Source organism: Pavona decussata, unplaced genomic scaffold (assembly GCF_977016875.1).
Source record: "Pavona decussata unplaced genomic scaffold, jaPavDecu1.1 SCAFFOLD_261, whole genome shotgun sequence".
NCBI classification, from domain to species: Eukaryota; Metazoa; Cnidaria; class Anthozoa; order Scleractinia; family Agariciidae; genus Pavona; species Pavona decussata.
Window position 1 is genome coordinate 923,080 of NW_028145664.1, and position 26,344 is coordinate 949,423.

General features: G+C 37.5%; 1 protein-coding gene across 1 annotated transcript; it reads right to left on the reverse strand.

The window, feature by feature from the left end:
- Positions 1–576: 576 nt before the first annotated feature.
- LOC146456093 (BRISC and BRCA1-A complex member 1-like) lies at positions 577–22,252 on the reverse strand. The gene is made up of 9 exons (XM_085093538.1): positions 22,184–22,252; positions 19,024–19,300; positions 17,694–17,761; positions 14,795–14,906; positions 14,044–14,135; positions 13,641–13,664; positions 6,075–6,198; positions 5,200–5,286; positions 577–2,374 (listed from the first exon to the last, which is right to left on the reverse strand). Exons 2-9 carry the CDS (start codon positions 19,273–19,275, stop codon positions 2,189–2,191), a joined length of 945 nt encoding a protein of 314 aa, XP_084949664.1. The 5' UTR covers positions 19,276–19,300; positions 22,184–22,252; the 3' UTR covers positions 577–2,188.
- Between the last annotated feature and the right edge of the window lie 4,092 nt (positions 22,253–26,344).

The following is a 26,344-nucleotide window of genomic DNA, read 5'->3' on the forward strand; positions in this document are numbered from 1 at the left end:
TTCTTTCTTATTCTGTATGGCCATACTTTTCACTCAACTGAATGGGCATTATGACTCTCTCCTAAGACTACATGACACTATTCAAACAGAATTAATCTGAATATCACCCCAACTAGATCAGATTATCAGGCACTCAATTTTTTTTCAATTTTATTTCATTTGCCACATAAAGAAAACAAAAATCACAATAACAGACACTAGGGTAATACAAATTAAGTTACAATGAAGAAAGAAAATACATGTATATATATACACAATGTTAATAATAATAATAATAATAATAATAATAATAATAATAATAATAATAATAATAATAATAATAAAGTGGCGGGGTAGATCGAAAAAAGCTTTTATTCCTAAGGGCGTTCTGAGGGCTCCACTGAAAACCGCCTTGGTGAGTTGGACCCCCCGATAACATTATTGTTACAGTCAACTCTCTCGTAAGCGACCACCCTTGGGCACGACAAAGTCGTTGCTTACGGGAGGTGGTCACTTACCGGAAAGATCAACAAAATAAGCCTAGTACTCCATTGATTAATTAATTACAAAAAAAATATTACTTCAGCAGCTAAAATTAGGCAAATAGAAACTAGTTTATTTGATTTTTTACATCTATTCATTCTTCTGATGAAACTTTTTATAACATTTTGGAACAGATCACTTAACAATTCCCGTTTACCTACAGACATAATTATAGCCATCTTCTCTGTCTGTAAACTGGTATTATCTGTCAGCAGTCTGGGGTAGCCTCATTAAAATTGAACTATTGTCACTTCTGAGTGATGATTTATTAACTTCATACGTGATTATGTTGGGTGGTCGCTTACCGGAAGAATACAGTCAACTCTCTCATAGCGACCACTTCTTGTAAGCGATCACCTCCCGTAAGCGACCACTTCGTAAACAACCGTTTTGTTTCTCAGTTAAATACTGTTTCAAGAGCTCTCTTGTAAGCGACCACCACTCAATTTCTACAGAGACCGCGACCACTTTTTAGGCCAGAAATTATACATATTCTTTTGTTTTCTGTTTCAGGTAAGCAACCACCCAACATAATCACGTATGAATGTTAGTAAATCATTACTTAGAAGTGACACAAGTTCAATTTATAATGACGCTACCCCGGACTGCTGACAGATAATAACAGTTTACAGACAGAGAAGATGGCTATATAATTAGATCTCTACGTAAACGGGACAGATCTCTTCCTAAATGCCATACAAAGTTTCATCAGAAGAATGAATAAATGTGAAAAAATCAAATAAATTAGTTTCTATTTGCCTAATTTAGCTGCTAAGGTAAAAATTACACTTATAAGTGAGTGACCACGTAAGTGACCACTTTGTCGTGCACCAAGGGTGGTGGCTTACGAGAGAGTTGACTGTATGTGTAATTTCTGGCCTAAAAAGTGGTCGCGGTCCCTTAAGAAATTTGAGTGGTGGTCGCTTATGAGATAGCCTGCATTGCAGCCGGACTTGTCACTCAAGACCTATAGAGAACTCGACTATACCAGGGATTGTATAAACTGTCTGCGACGCAGGCTTTTATGAGAGAGCTCTTGAAACAGTATTTAACTGAAAAACAAAACGGCTGTTTACGAAGTGGTCACTTATAGGAGGTGGTCGCTTATGAGAAGAGGTCACTTTGAGAGAGTTGACTGTATTATTGTTATTGTTATTATTATTATTATTATTATTATTATTATTATTATTATTACTATTATAGCTTATGCATGATTACGCCTCCCCAATTAAGCTAAGTTACCTAGATTATATCATACTTATATTAGTTATATTATGGTAGAACCTGCGACAAGATAGCTTTTGTAACTCATGGTGTTAAATTTAAGGACATGCAACACTCCTTGGATAGTCACGCAATGCGTCTGTCCAGGTCGGTGGGGACGAGCGTTGTGTGATAACAGGATGAAGAAGAAGCGTGACAACAGACATAATAACAAATGTGAAGGAAATTTCATGTAATGTTCCTACGAAATAGATTCTTCATCTGATGGTGTTAATGTTTTGAGAAGAGATACACTCGTTGGACCTCTGTAGCTAGAGTCCTTTGTGTCGCTGTTTGCGTCCTCTGTGTATGTCAGTGGAGAAGAGCATTTTATGACAAATTGAGAAAAATATTGCGTGACAACCCACTTAACGACTGCGCAAGAGACTGCATTGCACAGATGCTACAAGATCGACTCTTCATCTCCTCTTGGTGTTAGTTTGTAGAACGTGTCACGCTGTCTGGGTCTCTGTAACGGATGAGCAAGTAACGCAGCCATGTGATCAAACAGACGAGTTGTGCTGCGTGACACCTCCAACATGTAGCCTTCTTCCTCTTCGTCCATGTCACAGAAGTTATCATAGATTTCCTACAAATCAAGAAAATTATGCGTCCTTAGCCAGATAGGGGATGTCAAGTTTTGGTTACTAAATTCGCGTTGGTCAAAACAAGTTGGCAAGGACGTAACAGAAACAGGTGACTTTCAAAGTTAGACAAAATGTTACTTATATTAGAGGTTGCTGAAGTCAAACCTCCCGTAAGCGACCACCCAAAATGTCAAGTCTAGGTGGTCGCTTACGAGAGGTCAGACAACAAGGGGTCTAAATTATGAACTCATTTGCATAAAGTGATTCCAGAGATTTAGTAGCCACAAAAACGTCTTTAAACTTTCCAAAATTATATTCCCAAAGAATTTCAGTATCCAAGTTGATGGTTTGCCAATGATAAAATATCTAGTAAGGCGAATGGGACAAGTATATTTTGGGACACCCGGCCTGGTACCTCCGATTCTGACATTGGTGTTACAAACTGGCAAATTGTCCAACTTTCGATAGGGGATAAATATGAGAATGTAATATATGACAAGTGGTCGCTTACGGGAGATTAAAGACAAAATAAAATTGCAAACTGTCATCTCTAAAAGTGGTTGCGGTCGCCCACGAGAGGTAGTCGCTTACGGGAGGTTCCAACTACATGTATAGTGACTTGACTGGGAAATTTTGGTATTTTGGAAAAGTGGTCGCTCAAGAGAGGTGGTCGCAAGGGGAGGTTTGACTGTATCTAGTTTTCGCCGCACATATCCGTTTTCATTTTAAAATGCAACTTTTTACTTGTGAACTGATCAATTGGCCCTCCGTCTGTACGTACAATGTATCTGTTGAAAACAGAACTTTGCCAAAACGAAAACGTTAGGACATTGAATTCAAGGGCCATCGTTTTCGATGACCATTTTAATCGGATACGTTTTGTGTTTTCAAAAGAGAACGGATACGTGCGGATGGGCAAAAACGATTCAATAACGCTACGTGTCAAGAGAATTTTTTTAATACGTTTGAAAACAGATGCGTGTGGACAAACATGATTTAGTACTGAGAAGTGTAACCGTAAATAGCGTAAAAGATAGAGTTTGCCAAATCCTCACCGATGCGGTTACTTTCTGGCAACTTTTATGCCCGTGTTAATAACACAGGCAAACCTTTGTAATGTAGTAATAGGGACTTTAACCAACCCCAACGGCAACGCCAATACCCTGCTAGCAGACTGCTACTTTCTGACAAGTCTTTTAGCACATACGAAGTCGTTTGCGTCTCCAGTATTTCGAGTAGTTGGCTTGTCTGCTTCGTAGGGGGACGCTAAACAAGCCAAATCCGCTTCATGAATACCAGAGAAATGACAATAAAATGAAATGAAAACTTCATTAAGGACGGTGCCTACTTTTGTTACTGCACATACGATCAGCGCATCTCGAGATACTCGGGTTTCCTATGGGTGGTGCCTACTAATACAGGGATATTTTTGAGTGGTTTGAAACTACGCGGAGAAAGCAGAACTTAGCAAGTGCTCTTGGTGATAATAATGGAAATGACAGGCCTGCACGGCTCACTGTGTTATGTGGTGTACATTTTTATGAACGCTGCCTTTATATTTTTGCCCTAACGAGCATGAGCATGAGCATGAGCACGAGTTTCTTTGCTGAGAAACATATTCAAAAATCCGCCAATTATATCCTACAAGAGAGGACAATCTCTTAAGGACATGCTCGTTAGGGCAAAAATATAAAGGCAGCGTTCATAAAAATGTACACCACATAACGCAGTGAGCCGTGCAGGCCTGTCATTTCTATTATTATTACTGTTGCTTAATTATCTCCAAAAAATGCGTGGTTACCTCCAATTTTCTTTTTTGATTCCAATAGCCCTTGCTAAGATGTGCTTTTCCCGCATAGTCATAAACTGCGCAAAAATACCTCTGCATTAGTACGCACCGTCCTTAATGCTTCTAGCGTACTAGAATGAAGGCTAATTGGGGACACCTAACTACTTCATGTTATAAAATATACATAACGATCGATCAATACTACTATACAATGTGTTAAAAGGCACCTTACTACTTCACATTGCAAAGTATACGTAATAATCCATCAATACTACTTATAAAACTTATAAAAACTTATAAAAAAAAACAACAACAACTTCGCACATGCTAAAAAAAATTCGCACATGCTAAAAAAGTCTTGCCAGAAAAAAACGCCCCACTAGCAGAGGACAACGCCAACAAAAACGTCGCTTGAAAATATAAGTTCACATTTCTTGAACTGCTTCGCAATTATTCTAACTCGTTCAACTTGTACAATGTGGCTGAACTATTCGGAAAGAGAATTGTTAGGAAGGGCGTTCAAGTCAAGACAGAGAATAAGAAATTCACCGTCGTGCGCGAACGTTCTACACAAAACCTTCAATTTGATTTTTTCATGGTGAACGGCGAAGAAATTAACCAAAATTTATAGCGCACGTGCAGGGCCGTTGTTTTTTTACATTAAATTCCATTGTTTTTGACATTCTCATTGCCGTCGCCGTAGTAGCTGCTTTTAACCCTTAAAGCCCTAACAGTGATTAGCATCAAATTTCCCCTTGTAATATCAATGCTAATTCAATCCCTGAGGTAATGAGAATTAAGGATCTGATCACCCAAGGTTATTTTTCTTGATATTTTAATTATAACTTCTCCTCCAGTACTTTTAGAAGAAAAGTAAATGCACAAGATAGGAGAATTTGTTCTTTGACATTAGGGGGCTGGAATTTCCACTTGCGCTTTATCAAAACAGTGGAATTTGGAAATGTTACAACTCCGACCCAGTGCTGTGTACAAATTCATTCTTCCCCAGGAATTGTCTCTAAAATCCATTTTACTTACTTTACAAAGATTCAGCTCCGACGGCAGCTCATGGGCATACAAGACATCGAGGAAGAAATATGGAGACTCTAGCAGTGAAGAGAGTATCTGCAAACAACAGTAATCGAATTACTTTATTATAGGAAATTCAAAACCTCATTAATAATTCATAGGCCCATTCACCTATAAAACATCACGTGCAGTGGTTTTGAAACCCGAGTAAACCCTTTTTTTTTTTTTGACGCTTTTTCTCTAACATAAAATTGTTTGCTGAGCACCGGAAGGAAAATAAAAACTGATTTTTTTCAAAGTAGAACAAACTATGAATCAATTTTTTGCAATTTTTCAAAAATACTCAGGAAGAAGTTGAAAAAAATGTCCAAAATTTTTCATTTTGTAATCTGGGTGAAGACAAAAATCGAGCTCCGAGAGGGGGCCCCCAAACCGCGCTTCGCTCGCCCTGCTCACAGAGTTTTCTTTCCGCCCAAAACCCCACTTGGGAGTCTGTTCACAGGCTGGTGTGAGAACTGAATTGAGCTCAAATTAAACGGCAGTGTAGCGAAATGACTGGTGAGCAACTAAAGTGATGGCAGTTGGCTGTGTTCAGCTGGGGCACACAAAGGTCAACCAATTCTATTCGTTAATGTTATTAAAAATGCGAAATAAGGTCGAGTCTGTGGATGAAATCCTTAAGTGAGACCATTCAAATGAAAGCTACTGAGCAGTACTTTCTTGTGGTGCTGTTTATTATGCTGTGCAAGGTGGTTCTAACTTTCGAGCCTGTAGATGAAATCCAGAAAGCTATTTAGCTGCTCATTCTTGCTCCTCAATACATTATAAAACAAAGTTCGGTCTTGGAAGTACGCACAGAGAGTGAAAGAAAATATTAAACAAACCTGCTTTGCCTCAGGAGACATTTGAGGCATACATTGTGAGCGTCCATACACTAAAATAAGTCGGACAACAAACGGAGGAGGCAGCAAGATATCTTCAACTTCTGGTAATGTTATGTTTTCCTTTCTGCAACAAGTGAAAAAAACAAAACTATGGTAAAAATTGCCAGAATACAATCAGGTTCTGAATGTGAGCCATTGAGCTGCAGAGCTAAGTTTTGAGGGAGCGTTTGGCCTTCTTGAGGGGATCCAAGCCCATGAAATTTCTGTTCAAAATTGGTTCAGCTCAAAACAGCCTTTTAAAAATAGTGAGCTAACACAATTCAGGTTTACATTCTGGAGGCTTTATTTTCAGAAGGGTGTTTGCTTTGGAGAGTTAAGGGCACTTGATCTTGGGGAGGGAGGGGGGGGGGGGTTGGTTCTTCCATTCAGAATTTTAAGGTAGCAAACCAAAGAATATTAATATCTTTTTCATAAATTGCAGCCAATAAATTATGCAGTTGAATTTCATGAAAATAAGTCTTACAATTACATGTATGTGCAAAATTTATAAATATAAAGGTTTCTAAATTCATAAGCAAGTAAAACTTAACGCAAAAATTGGACGACGTTTCGGAGTCGTCATTTTGAACTTGAAAATGGTGTCATGACCACTCCGAAACAGCGTTCAATTTTGTCATTAATTTTACTTGCTCATGTAAAATGAGGTAAGTGGGAATAATTAACGCATATTGAATTTAAGAATAATAAATCTGTTGCCATATTTCAAGAAGTCTGAAAGAGTCAGCGGTCAGCGATGGCGGATAGACGTGGATTTTAGAGCTCCGCTTAGTTCTGGCTAGACCGCGCGTATTCCACCACATAAATAGCGCAAAAACATTGTAATAGCACTTTGGGTCGGTTAGAGAGACCGAAAGAAGCAAATTGGTAGCTTTTCAAGCGAAAATGTTGGAAACTCCATCTGACACGTGTTCATTCGAAGAACTTTATAGGGTCGAAGACTTAAAGGACATCTCGAAATGCTTCGCGAAACTTCACACAAATATAGGAGCAGAATTCCGCCTGGTTCGTGAGAAACTCAAGGAAACAACCGACCGAGTCGTGGAATTGGAGAAGGCGATGTCACACTTCGAAAATGAGCAGTTGGAGATGAAGGAAAGTACGATACCCGGGATAATAAAAGAGGCTGAAAAGCCCGACAAGTCCATACGCGACGCACTTCTTGCCCTGAATCTTTGGGGCAGGAAATGGAATCTCATTTTTCACGGTATAACCGGGGAGTTAAAAGAAACTTCTGAAGCTACAAGACACAAAATTCAAGAATTCTTCAATACTACACTCAAGATGGATCCAGGTGAAGTGAAAAATATTAATTTCGCTGCGTGCCATAGAATTAGAGGAAGCCGAGACGCAACTAAAGAGTCGATCATCGTCAGGTTTGTCGACCTGCAACAGCGGGATTACATTCTTAATCTAGCCAAGAAGCTCCCAAAAGGATCAGGTTATGGAGTGATGGTCGATCTACCACCAGAGCTCTCGAAGCTTAGAGGCCGACTTCTCAAGAAGAAATGGGAGCTTCCCTTTCAGCAACAAAAGGAGGCGAAATTAAAGTATCTACAGAAGGCCCCATTCATTCAACTAGTCGTGGCTGGTCAGGTTCAAGAATCGGGTTGAACTATGGAAAAAGCTAAGTTATTGCCTGTCTTACTGAGTAAAAGCTAATTTCAAGAATAGCATATCTAATAATTATGTCGCTATTAACTTTTTGTTTAAGTACTTCTAGTACGCGCGAGTCGCAGCACAGGACATCATTACTACAGGGTGTTTCAACAGTTCGTGGACATTTTAAAAAGTCTATACTTCATCCAGATTTCTTATATTTCTGTCCATTTTCTTGCAGATATTAACAAATCTTATTGTTTATCGATTTTCAGAACTTTTGTTTGAGTCAGATAAAAATCCCCGTTGAAATAAATATTTTCCCGCCAAAAGGTGCAAATCTGTAACGTGTGTGTTTCTGTACTTTCCTGCCATTTTTGTCTGTTTTCAGTAGCAACTACATACTGTAGATTTTCCACGTCTTGGTATAATTTTTAATTATGAACCCTAAAAATGCAGTCTATTTAAGAGCACAGGCAGCAATTCTAGGATCATCTGGAGTATCTGTTTGAGAAACGGCTAAAATACTGCAAAAAAGCAAGAGCTGGGTAGCGAAGTGGTATTAAAGGTTTACAAGAGTTTTACGACAAGCCAAGAAGTGGTCGACCATCAGTCCTTGACAGAACGGCAAAGAAAGTTATAGAAAAAAGCAAAGTATAAAAGAGGAAATTCTACAAGAAAAATCAGCAAACAACTGAAGAACAAAGGTCTGCCTGGATCTGCACCAACAGTGTGGAGGTATATGTCAAGAAAAGGATAAACCTTTGAGACGAAAAAGAGCTTCCACTTCTGAGCAACAACCAGAGGAAAGCTCGCTTAGTATTCGCTTATAAATATCATAAATTTACAGCAGATGAACGGGAAAATTCTCTTTAGCAATGAGTACCTTAAAAAGGCCTTTTTCATTTTCCGAACCCTAAAAACGATAGCGTATGGGGCTCACAGGAGAGTCAAGTTCCGCCATCGTACCAATTTAAAGGAAGCGCCAAATGGATGGTTTGGGGTGGCATGACAGGCCGCGGCCTTACTTCCCTACATTTCATCCCGCAAGGACAGACTGTAACGGCAGAGTATTACATCACAAAAATCTTTGAGAGAGAAGTGAAGCCTCTTTTCAGCCGAAGATCTACAACAGAAGAGCCTGTAAAACGAAAGCTTTTCAAAAACAATAGCAGTGCGACCCTCGTTCAAGATGGCGCACCAGCTCATACGGCGAAAGCAACACAGCAGTGGTGCAAGAGAAACCTCCCGAATTTTATCCAAAAAGATGAGTGGCCAGCAAATTCACCTGACCTTAACCCCATTGAAAACCTATGGAGCATCATCGACGAAGCTGCATACAGAGATCCGATCCCTAAGACGATGGGAGAACTAGAATCAAGGTTACGGAATGCCTGGCAGAACATACCGCTAGCAAGCCTAAGGGAGCTAGCTCGTTCCATGCCGCAACGGCTCAAAAACGTTATACAGAACAATGGGGGCACTCTGGATATTGATGTTTCAACAGTGGTCAAAGGAAACAATGTACATAAAACTGGAAAACCTTCATTAATATCGGATTTCTAAAACTATCATTTATTTGTATTAAAATAAAGTGTCCACGAACTTTTGAAACACCCTGTATAAGCCAGAAGCTGCAATCGCTAACAGGACGCTACTTGTTGTGTTTGTTTAGTGTCTGTTTGTTCTTGTTCTGGATTGATAAGTCTCAATCTGTTTTCGTCTTACATATGCAAATATATATATTTATTGTAGCGTTTGCTCTGTGCCAGCAAATCAATTCTACCCTTTTGCGTTGTAATAAGTATGCAAGATTAACAGATCATAACATTTAAATTCAGTGAGGATAAAATTAACAGATTGAAGATCGGGACATTGAATTGTAAAGGTTTAGCAGATGAAAAAAAAAAGAAAAGACGTCTTTAATTGGCTTCGGCAAAAGAAACTTGACATATATTGTCTACAGGAAGCGCATATCCAAAATAGCAAAAGAGAACAAGCAAGGTGGAAATCCCAATGGGGCTATGAGGCGTTTTTTAGCAGTTTAGATGGCAAAAGTTGCGGAGTTGTTATTCTATTTAACAATACATTTGAATATGTGCTGCACAATGTAATTAGCGATCAACAAGGCAGATATATCGTATTAGATATTTCCATTTTTCAGCAACGTTGCACTTTGGTTACTCTGTATGGTCTGAAAACTGATTCGCCCGAATTTTTTACAAACTTGAAAGAAAATCTGATCAATTGGGAACTGTCAAATCAACCTATTATATTATGCGGGGACTGGAACGTGGTGCTAAATTACCATAATGACACGATAAATTACTCAAAGGAAAACAATCCGAAGGCTCAAAAATCTGTGCTGGATTTAATCGATACTTTCGAGTTGGGCGATGTCTATAGAGACCAGGAACCAACTGGACGTAGTTATACTTGGAGTGCGTACAGTAATTTAAAACAAGCAAGACTCGATTATTTTCTTTTGTCTACTGATTTAACCGGTCTAGTGGGGTCAATTCAAACCAATGCCGGCTATCGCACGGATCACTCGTTAGTAGTTATGAATATGATTTTTACACATCAGGAAAGGGGCAGAGGGTTCTGGAAATTCAATAATTCTCTACTGTCAGATCCGGCATATGTGAAACTTGTCAAGGATTGTATAAATGAGACTGTGGATGAATACAAAATTAATGGTGACATAGAAAATCCACAGCCCCATACTTTTTCCATTAATGACCAACTTTTGTTTGAAACACTTAAGCTTCAAATTCGGGGTAAAACTATTTCTTATGCAGCATGGAAGAAAAAAGAGCAAAATAAGACTGAAAATTTTCTAGAAAAGGAAATAAATTTTCTTCAGCAGAGTTTAAATGAATCTCCCTGTGAAACAACCAAAAGGAAACTCGCCCAAAAACAGAATGAGTTACAAGAACTGAGAGAGCATAAAATGCGTGGTATAGTTATAAGGTCAAAAGCTAATTGGATAACTAGGGGTGAAAAAAGCACTAAATACTTCTTGAATCTGGAGAAAAGACATTACACAAACAAATTAATTCCTAAGCTAGTTTTAGAGGATGCTACCGAAATCACAGACCAAAAAGATATAATTAGGGAGCAGGAGCGTTTTTATGAAAAGCTTTATACCTCCAGGAAAACTGAATTCAGGGCTGATCATTCTGCCACATTTTTCAATCAAGATAATATAAGGGTGAAGTTGACTCCTGAAGAAAAGGACTCTTGTGAGGGTAACATTTCTGCTAAAGAATGTTTAGATGCCCTAAAAGCTATGGGTGATGGAAAAAGTCCTGGGATGGACGGTTTTACCGTGGAATTTTATAAATTTTTTTGGAATGACCTCAGCCATTATTTAGTGCGTTCAATTAATTTCTCATATAGCATTGGCGAAATGTCGGTCACTCAGAGAAGCGCGCTTATAACTACCTTACCTAAACCAAATAAGACAAAGTTCTATCTGAAAAATTGGAGGCCGATATCTTTACTTGGAGTTGATTATAAAATAGCTTCAGCTGTTGTCGCAAATCGTATTAAGAAGGTTCTCCCATCCATCATTTCACACACCCAAAAAGGCTTTTTAAAAAACAGGTCTATGGCCGAAAACACAAGGCTAATTTATGATATTATAGATAAACTAAATTCTAACAACGAAGAGGGCTTACTGTTATTAATTGATTTTGAAAAAGCATTCGATTCGGTAGAATGGAACTTTCTTGACGGAGCCTTAAAGTTTTTTAATTTTGGAGAGTCTATAAGGCGGTGGGTTAAAACCTTTTACAAAAATATTAATAGCTCCATTTTATACAATGGTCATTGCTCCAATTCTTTTTCGGTCTCAAGAGGTGTTAGACTGGGAGACCCCCTGTCACCATACCTTTTTATTATTTGTGCTGAACTTCTCGCAGATGCAATAAAACAAAACGGTCAAATTAAGGGCATCACTGTTAATAATGAAGAATTTTTACTTGGACAGTATGCGGATGACACTTTTTTCCTTTTAGATGGAACTGAAACTTCACTCTCCCAATGCCTAGACACCTTGGAGCTCTTTGGAGAGTGCTCAGGTCTGAAGGTGAATGTAGAAAAAACTAAGGCGGTATGGCTGGGTAGTAAGAGATTCTCGAAGGTCATATTACTTCCGGAGAAAAATTTAGCATGGGTATTTAATGAACCTTTTGACATCCTAGGGATAACATTTTTTGTTAAAACCCAGCAAATAGTGGAGTACAATTACAAAATAAAGCTACAGGAGGTCAGAAAACTTTTAGACTCGTGGTCCTGGAGACTTTTGAGTATCATAGGCAAAATACAGGTAATTAAGTCTCTCGCAGTATCTAAATTTGTTCATCTCTTAACAACACTTCCTACTCCAAAAGCCTTTTTTCTTAAAGAATTAGAAACACTCTTCTTCTCCTTTATCTGGGATGGAAAGAGTGATAAAATAGCAAGGAAAACAATCATTAATGATGTAGATGATGGGGGATTGAAGATGACCGATATTCGATCATTTGCCAAGGCTCTGAAGATCTCCTGGGTTAAGAAAGTGTGGGACGTAAATTATCAGGCAGACTGGAAAAGGCTCCTGCTTTCCGATCACCTTTACTGGAATGATGTCTGGTTACTAAACAAAAGATCATTATCACGCCTGGCTTGCTCTTTTGGGACAAATACTTTCTGGAGGAATGTAGTTGAATCATGGGCAGATTATGTTCAGGAAACTGTAGAAGCCGGTGACCTTCTGTCACAGCCACTATGGAATAATGTCTTTATTAAGATAGAAAATAAACCTGAGTGTGTTTTATAAGTCGTGGTACAAAAAAGATTTACGTTACGTCAATGATCTTGTAGACGAATCCGGCATTTTTATGTCACCAACCAAATTGATTAATAAGTTTAGCCTAACTTGTACCTTTTTACAAGCTTATGGTATTATGTGCGCAATTCCAAGTTCATGGAAGTCAAAGATTAGAGAGTTTGGTAAACGGTTACCTGTGGTCAAATCCCAAAATATAGATAGGTTATTTAAGACAAAAAAGGTGACCAGCTTTACTTATGACGCTTTGCGAAAATCGGTTGCCATACAGCCAACTAAGGTGCAGCGTAAATGGAATAAATATCTACCATCTCCTGTCGAGGATTGGTCTACCTATTACAGTATCCCTTTCTTATGCACGAGTGCTAGTAAGCTGAGAAGCTTTCAATATAGGATATTCCATAGAATTATTGCCACAAATGTATTGTTAATGAAAATGGGTATTAAGGATCAAGATAATTGCTTTTTTTGTGACAGTAAACCTGAAACCATAGAGCACCTTTTTTGGTACTGTGACCGGATATCCCACCTCTGGATCGCCCTCGCAAATTGGATCTGGTCGGTAACAGACATTGAAATAGAATTTTCTCTTGAATCTGTTCTCTTGGGCTATACAAACTGTATGCCTTATAAGAATGCGATTAATTGTATTATTTTAGTAGTCAAGTTTTTCATATACAAATGCAAAATGGAGGGACGTGAACCCGATTTCGCTGGCGTACAGAGCTACGTTACGTTTCATTACAATATTGAAAAATTTGCACATGACTTTTCTCATCACGATAAAATTTTAAGTAAGTGGAAACCGATGAAAAAATTATTTTGTCAATAAATGATGTAATGTGCTGTAATGTAAGTAGAATAAGCATTGTACCGTATTTTAAGTTGAGTAAGTATTGTAATGTAAGTAATGTAAGTTGTATCTTGAAAGTAGAGTTATTGTAATGTTAGTGGTGTAAGAGATCTGTATTGTAAGTAATGTAAGCAGTTTTTGTGTTTTGCAAATTAAAAAAAAAAAAAAAAAAAATTTCAAGAAGGTCTATTACTTGACAATTCAAGAAGTTTTAAACACTTACACTGCCTCAAAAAGGTCGCACATTTCTAAGATCAAAGTCAAGGTGTAATCAACATGTACATGTATCTTACATTTACTGACACCAATACCCTAAATTACAATATGATAACTTAACACCTACAGTAAACCATGTCTAGATCCATGTCTGGAACCATGCCTAGATCAGCCCCAGCAAGGCCTTTGTTCCAAACAATTTGACCAGGATTGTAAGATAAATAATTATTAATATCCTGGCTTCTGTAAGAAGGCAGTTTACAAGTAGGAGAAATAAGATGAGAATTAATTTCACAAATTTGCATAATATTAACATAATTTTGTATCAGGAGGAAGTGCAAAGGCAGTTCTAAGCTAACTAGGAAAGCAAGAAAATTAGGAGAAATGGGTAATGAATATCTCAAAGGATATGGAATTCATCTTGTGATAGAAGTTTTTCCTCAGGACTAAGGCGATCCAGAGTACTGCAGATAACTTCCACATCACTTGTAAAATGCTTGTACTAAGAGAATAATAATGATATAGATGCACCTGTGTGGAAATGCAGTGCAGAGATAGAGATACAGGGAGGGGTACCAGGGAGTTTGGACCTTCCTTTTCTCAAAGAATTAACTAAAGGCTTAGGGGGACAGAAAATCTCGAATTTTGTCTGCGATGTTTAATGTAGAACAGAAATCTCACTGATGTTTGAATCAGGACTTAAATAAAGGGGCACTGTCATGGAGATGTTGCCGTATTTTGATCAAAGCAAGTCAAATATTTAACATAGGATCTTTGGATCCCCTAACATGAAATTGTTTAGAGAGCACCGGAAGGAAAATATTAACTATTTCTCTCACAAAGAACAAACTATAAATCAGTTTTTAGCAATACCGTAATCATTTCAGATCTCCAAATAACATGTAAGAACTTGAAAAGATTGGCAAAGTTTTTCAAGTTGTAACAAAGTTTCCATCCAAGCCATCCCCGGAAAAAAAAAGGAACAATAAATTGCTTTAATACTAGCTTATGTATACTCATAGGGTAATAATAATTGCTAACATTTACTGAGCCATTATTTTAAAAGTGATTTTCATCGATACTGTAAGTTTTTTTCACTATTCAAAGGCTCACAGAAAATTGGTGACACTGCAACAATTAACGGCGGTCATATTCGCTTACCCATGATGCTTTGTCATCCAAAACCAAGATGGCAAACTGGTGATTGGGGTTCATTTTAGACTTGGTTTTTACAAAGATTTCTACTGATCTTTGAACAAGTTGAAATATTGTCCTGAAAAAAAAAAAAGCCACAGAAAATTAATTATAAATAAAGTTCTTATGAGGTATAGGGAGCATCTACTGCTGCTTTGAATAGTATTCAATGTTTTTCAGACTGCTGAGCACTTAAAACGCCAGTGTCTTTAAAGAAAGTAGATATCAGGGAACTACTTGAAAAAAGGGACAGTCAGGTTTATAGAAAGGCCTCTTGTAAGAACTCTCTGTTACAAGGAATTTTACCGAATGGAAGCACACAAACTACTCCTTGAGGAGAAATACTTTTATGTACCTAAGGTAAAAAAATGGACGTTTCAAACTATCATTTGTTAATAGACTGGTATTTAAGTATGTCTTTGAGATCTTGTAAAAATAATAGAGAAGGTACATGTATGTAGATGGGCTTTTTATACATTTTAATATATTTTGATCTATTTTTATTGTTATTATCTAATCGCCTCAGTGCAAAGATAAACAAAATCAAGAACATCTCCGGAAATATTGGAGCCATTCTCGTTCTCTTTGAAAGGCCTTTCAAAAAGGCATACAGGAAAACTATTTTTCACTCTATATGCACTTTAAAGGTTAACTGATACGTACAAACAACATTTTCTTGCAACTTATCGGTTAACAAAAGTTGCATTGCAAGTTGCAATTGTTTCTTGCCTGTATTACCTTCTCATCATAGCACAATACATTTTTGTGTTGCAAAAAGTAGAAACAATATCTATTGTACTTTCTGCAAATGAATATTAAATAATAAAGAGTGTGGTAAATTATACAGGCAACAAACAAATCATAACTTAATTGTAACGAAATTTGTTGCCAACAAGCTGCAAGAAAATGTTGCTTGTATTGCTTGGCCCAAAGAACCTATAAACTGATTTTTAGTTTAATCACAATATCCTAAAGGCAATATACTGCCAGATAACATAATTTGTTAAAAAATTGTGAATTTCACTTTTAGTTATTTGTGACTAATGCTGATGCCAAGTCTACACTATGAATTTCCTTTGTGTGAATTAAACCAAGAACTTATAGCAAAGGATTGGCACTCAAAATGTTGTTGTTGATTTGGGGTGTCTCGAAAACAAAGACCTCTAAAACGAAGACCCTAAGACCGTAAGACCCTAAGACCCCGAAAACTCGAAAACGAAGACCCACAAAATTTCCAAGTATAAGTACAAAAAAATAAAATAGCAAAAAATACATTATTTCATACCTCGAGTGAAATTTAATTCCTTCCTGTGGTCCTACCATGGTTATCTGCCATCTTGAGCTGAGCAGCCGCGTTTCTTGGAATACTGACCGGAACTGTGTTTCCTGCTCCACTGGACCGGAAGCGCGTTTCCGAACGTCTCAGTTGCACTGCTGGGTTTTTATTTAATTACCAACTAGCAAAAGAAACGAGTGTTAAATCCCTCCTTCTCGGAACTACAACCACGCGATCGTGAGAGCAAAAGAAATGAAGCCAAGGCTTTCTACTATGAAAGTTGCTGTAATGATTTTGAAGTTCTTCAATCCCGAGTGTCGATTCCTATTTTTAACAAAATTCATCAGCCTCCCTGTAAAATAGGCCTTAACACGGTTTTCGACGCCATTTTGACGAGTAGGCAAACAGGCTTGAAATAACAATGTTTGTATGGAAATCTGATGCCAAATAATTTCATAAAACATCGCTTCTGAAATATTCATGAATTGGAAACTTTTGGTACTAGGAAAAGGATTTTAGGAAAAAATTGGAGGGATGTAAGCTGTGCCAGAAAGCGTCCAGTCATGTTTTGAACTTTCCATACATTTCCCTGTATTTTTTCCCGCGAACTAGGGCTTAGTAGCAGTTCACGGCTGGTTTGCTATAGAGATAAATGTATGGATGTACTCGGGATTGAAGAACCTCAAAATCATTACAGCAACTTTTATAATAGAAAGCCTAGGCTTCATTTATTTTGCTCTCACGATTGCGTAGTTGTAATTCCCAGAAGGAGGGATTTAACACTCGTTTTTTTGCAGTTGGTAATTAAATAAAAACCCAGCAGCGCAACTGAGACGTTCGGAAACGCACTTCCGGTCCAGTGGAGCGGGAAACACATTTCTGGTCAGTATTCCAAGAAATGCGGCTGCTCAGCTCAAGATGGCAGATAACCATGGTAAGACCACAGGAAGGAATTAAATTTCACTTGAGGTATAAATTAATGTATTTTTATGTTATTTTATTTTTTTGTACTTACACTTGGAAATTTTGGGGGTCTTCGTTTTCGAGTTTTTGGGGTCTTAGGGTCTTACGGTCTTAGGGTCTTCGTTTTAGAGGTCTTCGTTTTTGACACACCTGTTGATTTGCTACTTGTTATTGCAGGAGTAGGCAACATGCAATGGCAAGAGTTGGGTACAATTTTTCGTATAACACAAGCTGTGCGTGCTACAGAAAATTAAAGTTTTGGCAACTAGTGTATTTTTTTCGATAACAAGTAATTTTAACTATTTTAGACCAAAGGGATCTTCCCTTTTTTTTTTTACCAGGAAGTTGTGTATTTTTACTGCACATGGGGTAGTTTATTATCACTTTGCAAATTCAGTGAATGTTTGAAAAACCTTGGGTAACGGTTGGTGATCAAAGGCATTTTAAGACAGTCGTAAGTAAAAGTTGCATAGTCTAAATTGGCCCTTACATTCTAATCCATTCAATGCCATCACAATCAAACCTCAAATGCTAAAACTATGATCCCAGCTTGAAGGTTATTAATTAAAAATTGTTTTGACTCGGCATTATCTAGCAAACGAGAAAAGACACCAAAAATTTCCATACCTCTCTGGCACACTCTTACACTGAAAGGACATGGCTTTCATTTCTGGGGATAAATCCAAACACATGATCTACAAAGAGGTGCAGAATATAATGTCAGCAGGTGAGTTTTTGCAAAATTATCAACTATTCCACGAGCACACGATGGGCATACGCCTGTATGCTTCATGGTAAGGTAAGGTGACTATATGGAGCGTTAGGGTTAGGGTTAGGGTTAGGGTTTGGTGGGTGACTATATGGTACCTTACCATGAATTACTTGCCACACATTGCATATGTGATGAAAGATAGCCAAGGAGGCACGTACAGTGTAGCACCGAGTTGGTTAATTAATTACCTCATACACAACAAGCATGAGTAGAATAATTGTTTTATTAAAAAAAAAATCAAAAAAATATATCATTATTATATATTTTTTAATCAACTTTATTTCACAACAACCATTTACACGCAATCCAACATTTACTTCTTGTTACCTACATTTCTAATAATGGAATGCATGTGGAGTAGGACATGTTCAATAGGTAAAAAGCATCATTTAAGGGACACTGTCACAGACGCGCATGCACCAGCTTTTCGATTCTCAACTTGAAAAGATCAGCCTGACTTTTTCAAGTTTAAAGTGCCAAATTCAAAATGGCGTCCACGAGTGGCGGCAGTATATGGAGGTAAACGAAGAAACTCTGGGTGAAAACGACTCTTAGATTCCCCTAAAAGAACAAGAAAGGAATGATCGAAATGCCGGAAATGCATATATATGGAGGAAAACATTTTCAAGACTTAGCTTAGTTTTTAGGATCTGAAGTTTTCCAAAATTGCTTTCTATTTGATATTTGAGAGTGATATCATTTTTGAAACCTTCAAGAGTCATTGCTTGAGAATGTAAGCTTATCAGTGTAAGTATAATATTTGCATGAATAAAAGGAAAGAAATGTTGCTAGATCTTGCTGACTTCGCTTTACAAGAACAACCAGAAGACAATTTATAGTGCTCACTATCTCACTATTTCTTGGGCACGGTACAATGGCTCATATACCATGGCTGCTAAGCCAATCAAATCCCTGGAATTGCATTATACAACGATGCTTTAGAATTCTCTCCTTAGCTCAAACACTAAAATGTAACCATACCACCAAATACAACACTAACTTTTTTACATTAACCAGCCACCATGCCAAAAATAGAGCTTTCATGTATTTGAGCAATTTCCACTTTCAGGCAAAAAAGTCACTTACACACTTGCTTTATAAAACCCAGGTTCAATTAAACAAAATTATACAGGACTAAGTTACAACTTATCAAACATACAAGTAATCTTATCACTAGCTACTTACAATATGTTCTGGACAGTTGACTCGTGGCACTCTGCTTCTCAAACGTTCATTCTCAGAACCGTCAGAGCTTAGTGATAAACTGTCTCCAACACCAGTCGGCTGCGTAGGCAAGCTATTACCATCTTTTCTATCCTCACCGCCATCTGCACTACCACATTCTTCAACATCAACAGTCATCAAACTGTCATTGGTGTCAAGTTTATCTTTGTTAGACTCATCATCATGTGGTACACTTTGCTTGTCGTCTTCCATTTAGAAGAAATGTCCAATCTAGGCTCTAAAACAATAAATAACAAATTATGTGTAATGACCACATTAAAGGTTTTATGAAGAACATGAACATACAACAGTGAATACTCCTTTCTCTTTTCTATTTTGAGCTTGAATCCACCCTATGTAACTATCCTAATATAACTTAGCTCTTTGAGCTCTATGTACGACTCAATTCCTTATCTCCTCTGGGAGAATAGGGCCGTAACTCTATGTATAGTTTGTCTTATATCCAGTTTATGATGATAATTTAATAAAATTGTACATAACATTGTATTTATATCTAATATATATTTTTGTATAAACAAAGAAACAATACTAACAATGATTGCTTCACTCAGTTGCAGGAGTGCTCGATGCAAAAACATGCAGAGCGAAATATAAATTTAAGATAGAAAATGTAACACAGTTACTCAAGTTTCACGCACTAAGCGATCATCAGTCTGATGATCGCTTAGTGCGTGAAACACGAGTAACTGTGTTACATTTTCTATCTTAAATTTATATTTTTGTATAAATATATTTACATTTTATGGCAACATAACATATGTATCTTTTTTATCTAATGAACAAATAAAGATTGTTATTATTATTATTATTATTATTATTATTATTATTAATAATTATAATTGAGCTCCTATGCTATTCCCTTAGGGACTGTCAAGTGATGGTAGAGAACTCGAGATGGTAGCCTTCTGTATCCTTCTCAATTATTTTATTATTATTATAATTATTATTATTGTTATTATTATTATATTATTATTATTATTATTATTATTATTATTATATTTTATTAGTATTATAATTATTATTATTATTACTATGAACTAAGCTCTTGCACAGCTTATCTACATTGTGTAATAAATATTATAAATTGAATGAGCTGGAATAATCGCAAAGTTGAGAGAGATAACTTTCTCCAGTCAGTAACTATGGATGCTCGAAAAAGGGAACCCAAGTTCAGCTAACGTGAGTTGAATCTATTACCATCCAAATAAAGTACTACTAGTTTGGCTGCTCTACCGGCTGTTTTCTTTTACAGGTCACAGGTCACAACTACAGGTCACTGTAATAAATCCTTATTGTATAAAAACAAGCTAATTAACCAGGGTCTCCTAGCCCTAACCCTATACTAATTAACTAAAAAGCTAATTCAGGCCTAGAGTATGCTTACACTCTTGGTTATATGCCTGAGAGTACAACATTGACCTGTACTTTTGACCTATGGAATGTGACCTGTAAAAAGACCTGGCCATGCTCTACCACTGAGGTACATGTACAGGAGTCTCATGTGAGCTTAAGGCCATTAAATTTATAATTATAATTTAACAAATTTAAGTGATCTTTTAATTTGATATACAGTAATTTTAAAGGGAGGGGTTCACATTGCAGCGCATGTGCATGAATCTAAATGCCTTTTCTCTTTCTTCCTTAAAAATCCCACTCACATGTACTATCAGTAATCACATTCTATAATTAGTCCAAGCAAAATGTCTGATAACCAAAATTCACAGAAAATGCTTGTGGATTGTACTCATATTGTCGATATTGAATTTAGCGTTGACCCGTAGGATTTATTCCAAGTTTGATCGATGTGTTTACAGTTATTTGCATGCGAAAAAATGCAGTTGTATGAAAAAACCAGCACCTGAGTTACCTATTCCCTTCTGAATGGTTCATAAACAACGAATTTTAAACAGGCTTGGGTCATGGCAAGCAAAGGCAATAAAGTATTTTGATTCATGGACATGCGGAGAACAATGAACCCCTCCCTTTAAGTGGTGTTTAGCTGGCATTCCCATCCCCATTGCCTAACTTCCCTAACAAGTGAAAAAAGGGAAGGAGACAAGGGTAATGGCTTAACCCTTTAAACCCTGATATCAACATACATATTCTCCTTCAGGTGTTTTCTCTACATTTCTTATCGTACTAGTTAGGAGAATTTGTTTAAAAGTCAAATGAATATAATTATTTATTCCTTGTTGATCATTTTCTCTATTCTTATAACCTTTGTGTTAGATCAAGCAGTGATATGGTAAGGTGAAATTGGTCTCTGGTCACTACTGGGACTTAAGGGTTAAACAATTAGGCTGCCCTCTGCTTAAGAATGAATGTTGTGCTGCTTGCACTAAGGACACAAATGGGAGATTGTATGAGGCAAAGAAAAAACTCAGACCTTGGTGGGAATTGAACCCTGACATCTGGATTTGATCATCTGTTGAGTACTGACTGAGCTTACGAGACCAGACGGCAGATGAGAGCAAGTCGTGGATAATGATGGTAATTACGGCACTGTAATTATGAAGGGCACAAATCCCACTGCCACAATAATAAATAATGGTAATAGGACTACAAGGAGTCCAATTCGGTCTGTAATCATACGAGTGATTAACAAAATGCAGGAGTCCGATATGTTTAATCACGAGTTATTAATTATAACTCTAACAAAATTTGAGAAAAAAAAGCCCAAAGTTTAACTTTTTGGCGAATAAATAGAGGACAGCATAACCATAATCACCCAAGCATACGACTTGTTCCCGTCATGAAGAGTTAATTCTCTGATATCATTTGTACGTACAGGTACCCGTTAAGCTAAGAAGAACATTCTTGGTTAGCACTTGGGGCAGGATTTCTGTACAGCCCCATACATTGATGCATGTATAATTAAGGGCTGGGGCTTTGAGGAAATCTTTCCAAACACTTCATCACACAAGCTTACAAACTAAAACTGTTAAGATTACTGGAATGATGGCCGGATATGATACCCCTTGAAAGATTTCACATACATAAAATCAAACAAGTTGTACATTTTCTTACACATCAACGAGAAGCCCAAGACTCTGGAAGCTTCTGAGAGTGAAAGAGTTCGTATAAAGAGTAAACAACTTACCATATAACAGTGCGCAGCACCGTAATCTCACCGATCTCACCACTTTTCATCCACCATATTGAATTCTTTGATGGAAACTGGAAACGAAGCACCAGAGAAAAATGAGGAGGAGCTGGGTACAAGAAGACGTCATCCTTGCCGTAATCCGGCACTATTCCAAACCGGCCTCCTCATTGGTTTTCACGGCACTTCCTGTACCGACTTGTAGCGGCATAATAGACCAATGGGATCGTTCGATATATATTTATTTGTTTCCAATAAACCAATGAAATCACTCGATATGTAGTGGGAATCACTCGATATGTAGTGGTTTACGTGACACAATACCCGTGTACCAGACAAATGGCGACGAATGCGGTGAGTTAGTAGTGTTGTATTTAGTATCAACAAAAGTCTTTTTTGTGGATTCAACTCTTTCGTTCAATGTTAGTTTTTCTGTGTATAAGTTACTCATATCAAACTGTCAGTCATGCTTTGCTAGATTTGAGTATGGGTATTTTCGAAGAAATCGAAGCTGCGATGTTCGAAGATGAGATGAGTGATGTCAAAGCGGCGATTTTAAAAACTGCAATTCTCAAAGTCTATTTCAAATCGATAATGAGAATGAAATGCCTTTTTGACATATATTTGACGTATATGATAAGTTTAGATAACTTTAGCAGAACACGCGGCCACTTTATAATTTTGCACTTCGTTGCAACTATTCAACAATTATCCTGTTATATCGCGCGAAATCGCCGACGATGCCGTTTCCCGCATGGTCATAAACCGCGCAAAAATACTTCTGTACTAGTAGGTACCGTCCGTATATGTCATGATCTATTTTAAGTCTTTTTTGTGGATTTATCTCTTTCGTTCAATGTTAGTTTTTCTGTTGTTAAGTCATGTCAAACTGTCACTCATGCTTTGCTAGATGTGAGACTTTGTATGGTATTTCCGATCGAAGATGCGATGATCGATGTTCGAAGATGAGATGAGTTTAAAAGTGTTGACGGGCCTGCACGACTCCTGCAGTTCGCTAAAAGATTGGTCTTAAAGCCTTTATAGCGTATCTCTGCTTCATGAGATGTTAATCTTGATCATGAAGGGAAAAACTCAAATATACTGAATGGAGATTTTCTTTATGATCATTCTGAGCCGTTAGGAGAATTTTCTTCATATGCCATTGGATATGCTAGCTCTGTGGCATTTGTTTAGGTTCACCGGCTCGGATTAACTGCAAGATATCAGACAGCGCTAAATAAATGCTATTTATGAAGACATAGGATCCGGGGATTTCTTAACTGACTCGTGATTTCATGCTTATCTGCAGTGAGATTGCAGGCTGTTCGTTTATCACGTATATGAGAGTCTAATAGATCCGTGTCTTTAGGAGACAGCGCTAAATATATGTCATCTATGAAGACATAGGATCCGTGGAATTCGTTACTCGTGATTTCAAGTTGTTGCTATAACCTGCGGTGAGATTGCAGGGTGTTCGTTTATCACGTATATGATATTCTATCAGATCCACGTCTTTACAAAGTTGATTACTGTTGTCTCTCGCTTTCGAGAGCTTCGGCATCATGCAGTTGTTTTCAGCTCTGTTGCTCAGTTCGTGACTGAAAGACGAGTATTAAGTTCTTGGAGCTGACATGTATCTCCATTGTTTTGTGCGTTAGCTCGCATCCGGCAGATATTCAAAGCTAAGACAGTCAGTAACTGTCAAGGGAGTCTCTAGGATGCTTCAGCGATTTCTTCTGACAAGTGTTTAGTGTTGTTTCTCAGGCAAGACTGCAGTTTCGATTCTCTATGAATCTCATCAGTTGCCACTGAAAGTTCTGTCAGCGTCGGAGCAAATTATGCTGTTTTGAGTTTATATATCCTCTTTGACCGTTAGGCGGATCGAAATTTTGCGCCTGCTTTCTTATTGGTTCTTGAGTTTGAACCAATGGTGTATCTTTTAAGCGAGCCAATGGCGCAAGAGGATTTTCGATCCTGATGCCAGCTAAGGTCAAAGTGTTTAGTTTCTGACAAAGGCCGCTGTTTAACTTTCCAGATATTTGGCTTACTTGCGGTTCTAAAAGAGCATTTTGTGCGTTGAGTATGTGAATCTTTTGCTCTCAGCATTGCTTAAGCCTGTAGTAAAACTGGAAAACATGGTTGTCTCATGCGAGGCAGAACGGGGCCCGTCCATTATTGTCATAATCAGAGTTTAAAAGTGTTATGAAGAACTTCTCCTAACGGCTCAGAATGATCATAAAGAAAATCTCCATTCAGCATATTTGAGTTTTTCCCTTCATGATCAAGATTAACATCTCATTAAGCAGAGATAAGCTATAAAGGCTTTAAGACCAATCTTTTAGCGAACTGCAGGAGTCGTGCAGGCCCGTCAACACTTTTAAACTCACAAAAACACCAAGCGCAGGATGCGGGTGGGTGACCGAATGAAAAACCACATAAAATCTTTAAAGATTTGGATACAACTCATCTGGTTGCTGTATGTCATATTTCTTGTTTTTGACCAAGTTTTAATCTGTTGCAACAGACGACGGCAAAAAATATCACGACTAGTCTTAAATATAAAACTAGACCATTACTTTGGAATTAAAGGGATGCAAAAAAAAAAAAAAAGTTTCACGGCTTTATTAAAAGATAGCAAATAGTCACTTTACCTTGAGCTATTGGCTTCTTGTAGTTTGCTGTCAAATAGGTCGAAAGTTAGTTACTAACAACAGTATGAAAAGGTTAAACACCGGACAATTCGACTGTGGCAAATTGACTGTGGCTGTGACTGTGGTGTAGCCCCACTTCTCCAATTCATAGCTCCTTTTTGTATGGTTGCAAAGTCTTGACCGTAGTTCAACTGAGGCCTTAATGTTTATGCGTTAAAGTAAGAAATCGGGCAAAAGTTTTCCACCTGCGTTGTCAAAAGTTCTTTGTACCTCGCTACAAAAACTTTCACTACCGCGTGCCTCAATCATACCTTTCTCGCACACGTACCGTTTTTGGCGTATTTCCGTCAAAGGATACCCAAGGGTTTAAACAGATAACTGCAACACCAGTTACCAAAACGTTCCCTCTTAAATACTAATTAAATTCCAAGTAGAAGCAGTTGCAAGAAATATGCTGATTTCTTTGAGCCATGCATCAGAAATCCATTTATTTTTGGCGATCGAGATCAACTGTTGTATGGTTAACTTGATGATCTTTTGGGTTCATGAATTTCCTTAAGTTTCGAACGCAGAAATCGTCAACTTGACTTTCAGTCAATCGACCAATTATCAATTATCTGCTAACCCCAGTGGCGTCATCGTAATTGGCAAGTTTTGTACTTTTGTAGTCTTTGGGACAAGGGAATACCACTGAATTCATTTTTTACGTGTGCTTCTCAACTTTAATGCATTTTTCTGTATAAAAGTGTGTTCTAATAGTAAAAGTGAGATGTGCACACGTCCAACGGTTTTGCGTTTGACTGAATACTTTTGATAAACAACGTGAACTAAATGTATAAATGAACTTCATAGCTTTCAACTCTTTTTTGTTTATTCAGATTTAACTTCCTTACAATGTATTGTGTGTATGTAGAACCTACTTTTTTCGACAACCACGTACAAATGTATCCTTAAGAAGTTATAACGATCACTGACAATCAACATTACATCTTACCATGTTTTAAGGATTTTGATCTTCTCCTACTTTTTACAAAGATCGCTCACCAACCCACCAACTCTATCGGTCATTTTTCTGGTTACGCTCATCGTTTCTCTCAACGACGAAGACTAGACTTGATCTTACTTTGGCCACTTGAAACCATGATTTCTCACGGCTGACTTTGGTCTTTTTACCTACAAATGACCTGAATTAGCCTTGCATTCGCGCAAAAATGTATCAGAGTTCGTAGACTTTTTCTTCCCCTTGGCCCATGTAAAAACACCATATGCATGTGAACTTTCAATATCAGAAGTTAGTACACTAACTTTCCAAAACTAAAGTCGAGGAATCCTCAACCATTTGTTCGAGCTTTGCTAGCCGTCTCGTACTGAAAAAGAGCATTTGAAATATGACCCGTGCGTTCACGAGTGGGTTTTTCCTCAACCCTTACATTAAAGGGCGTTGTAAGGATATTCCATTTTCTTAAAGCAACTAAACAAGTGTTTGACAAAATTTTATTCAAATATT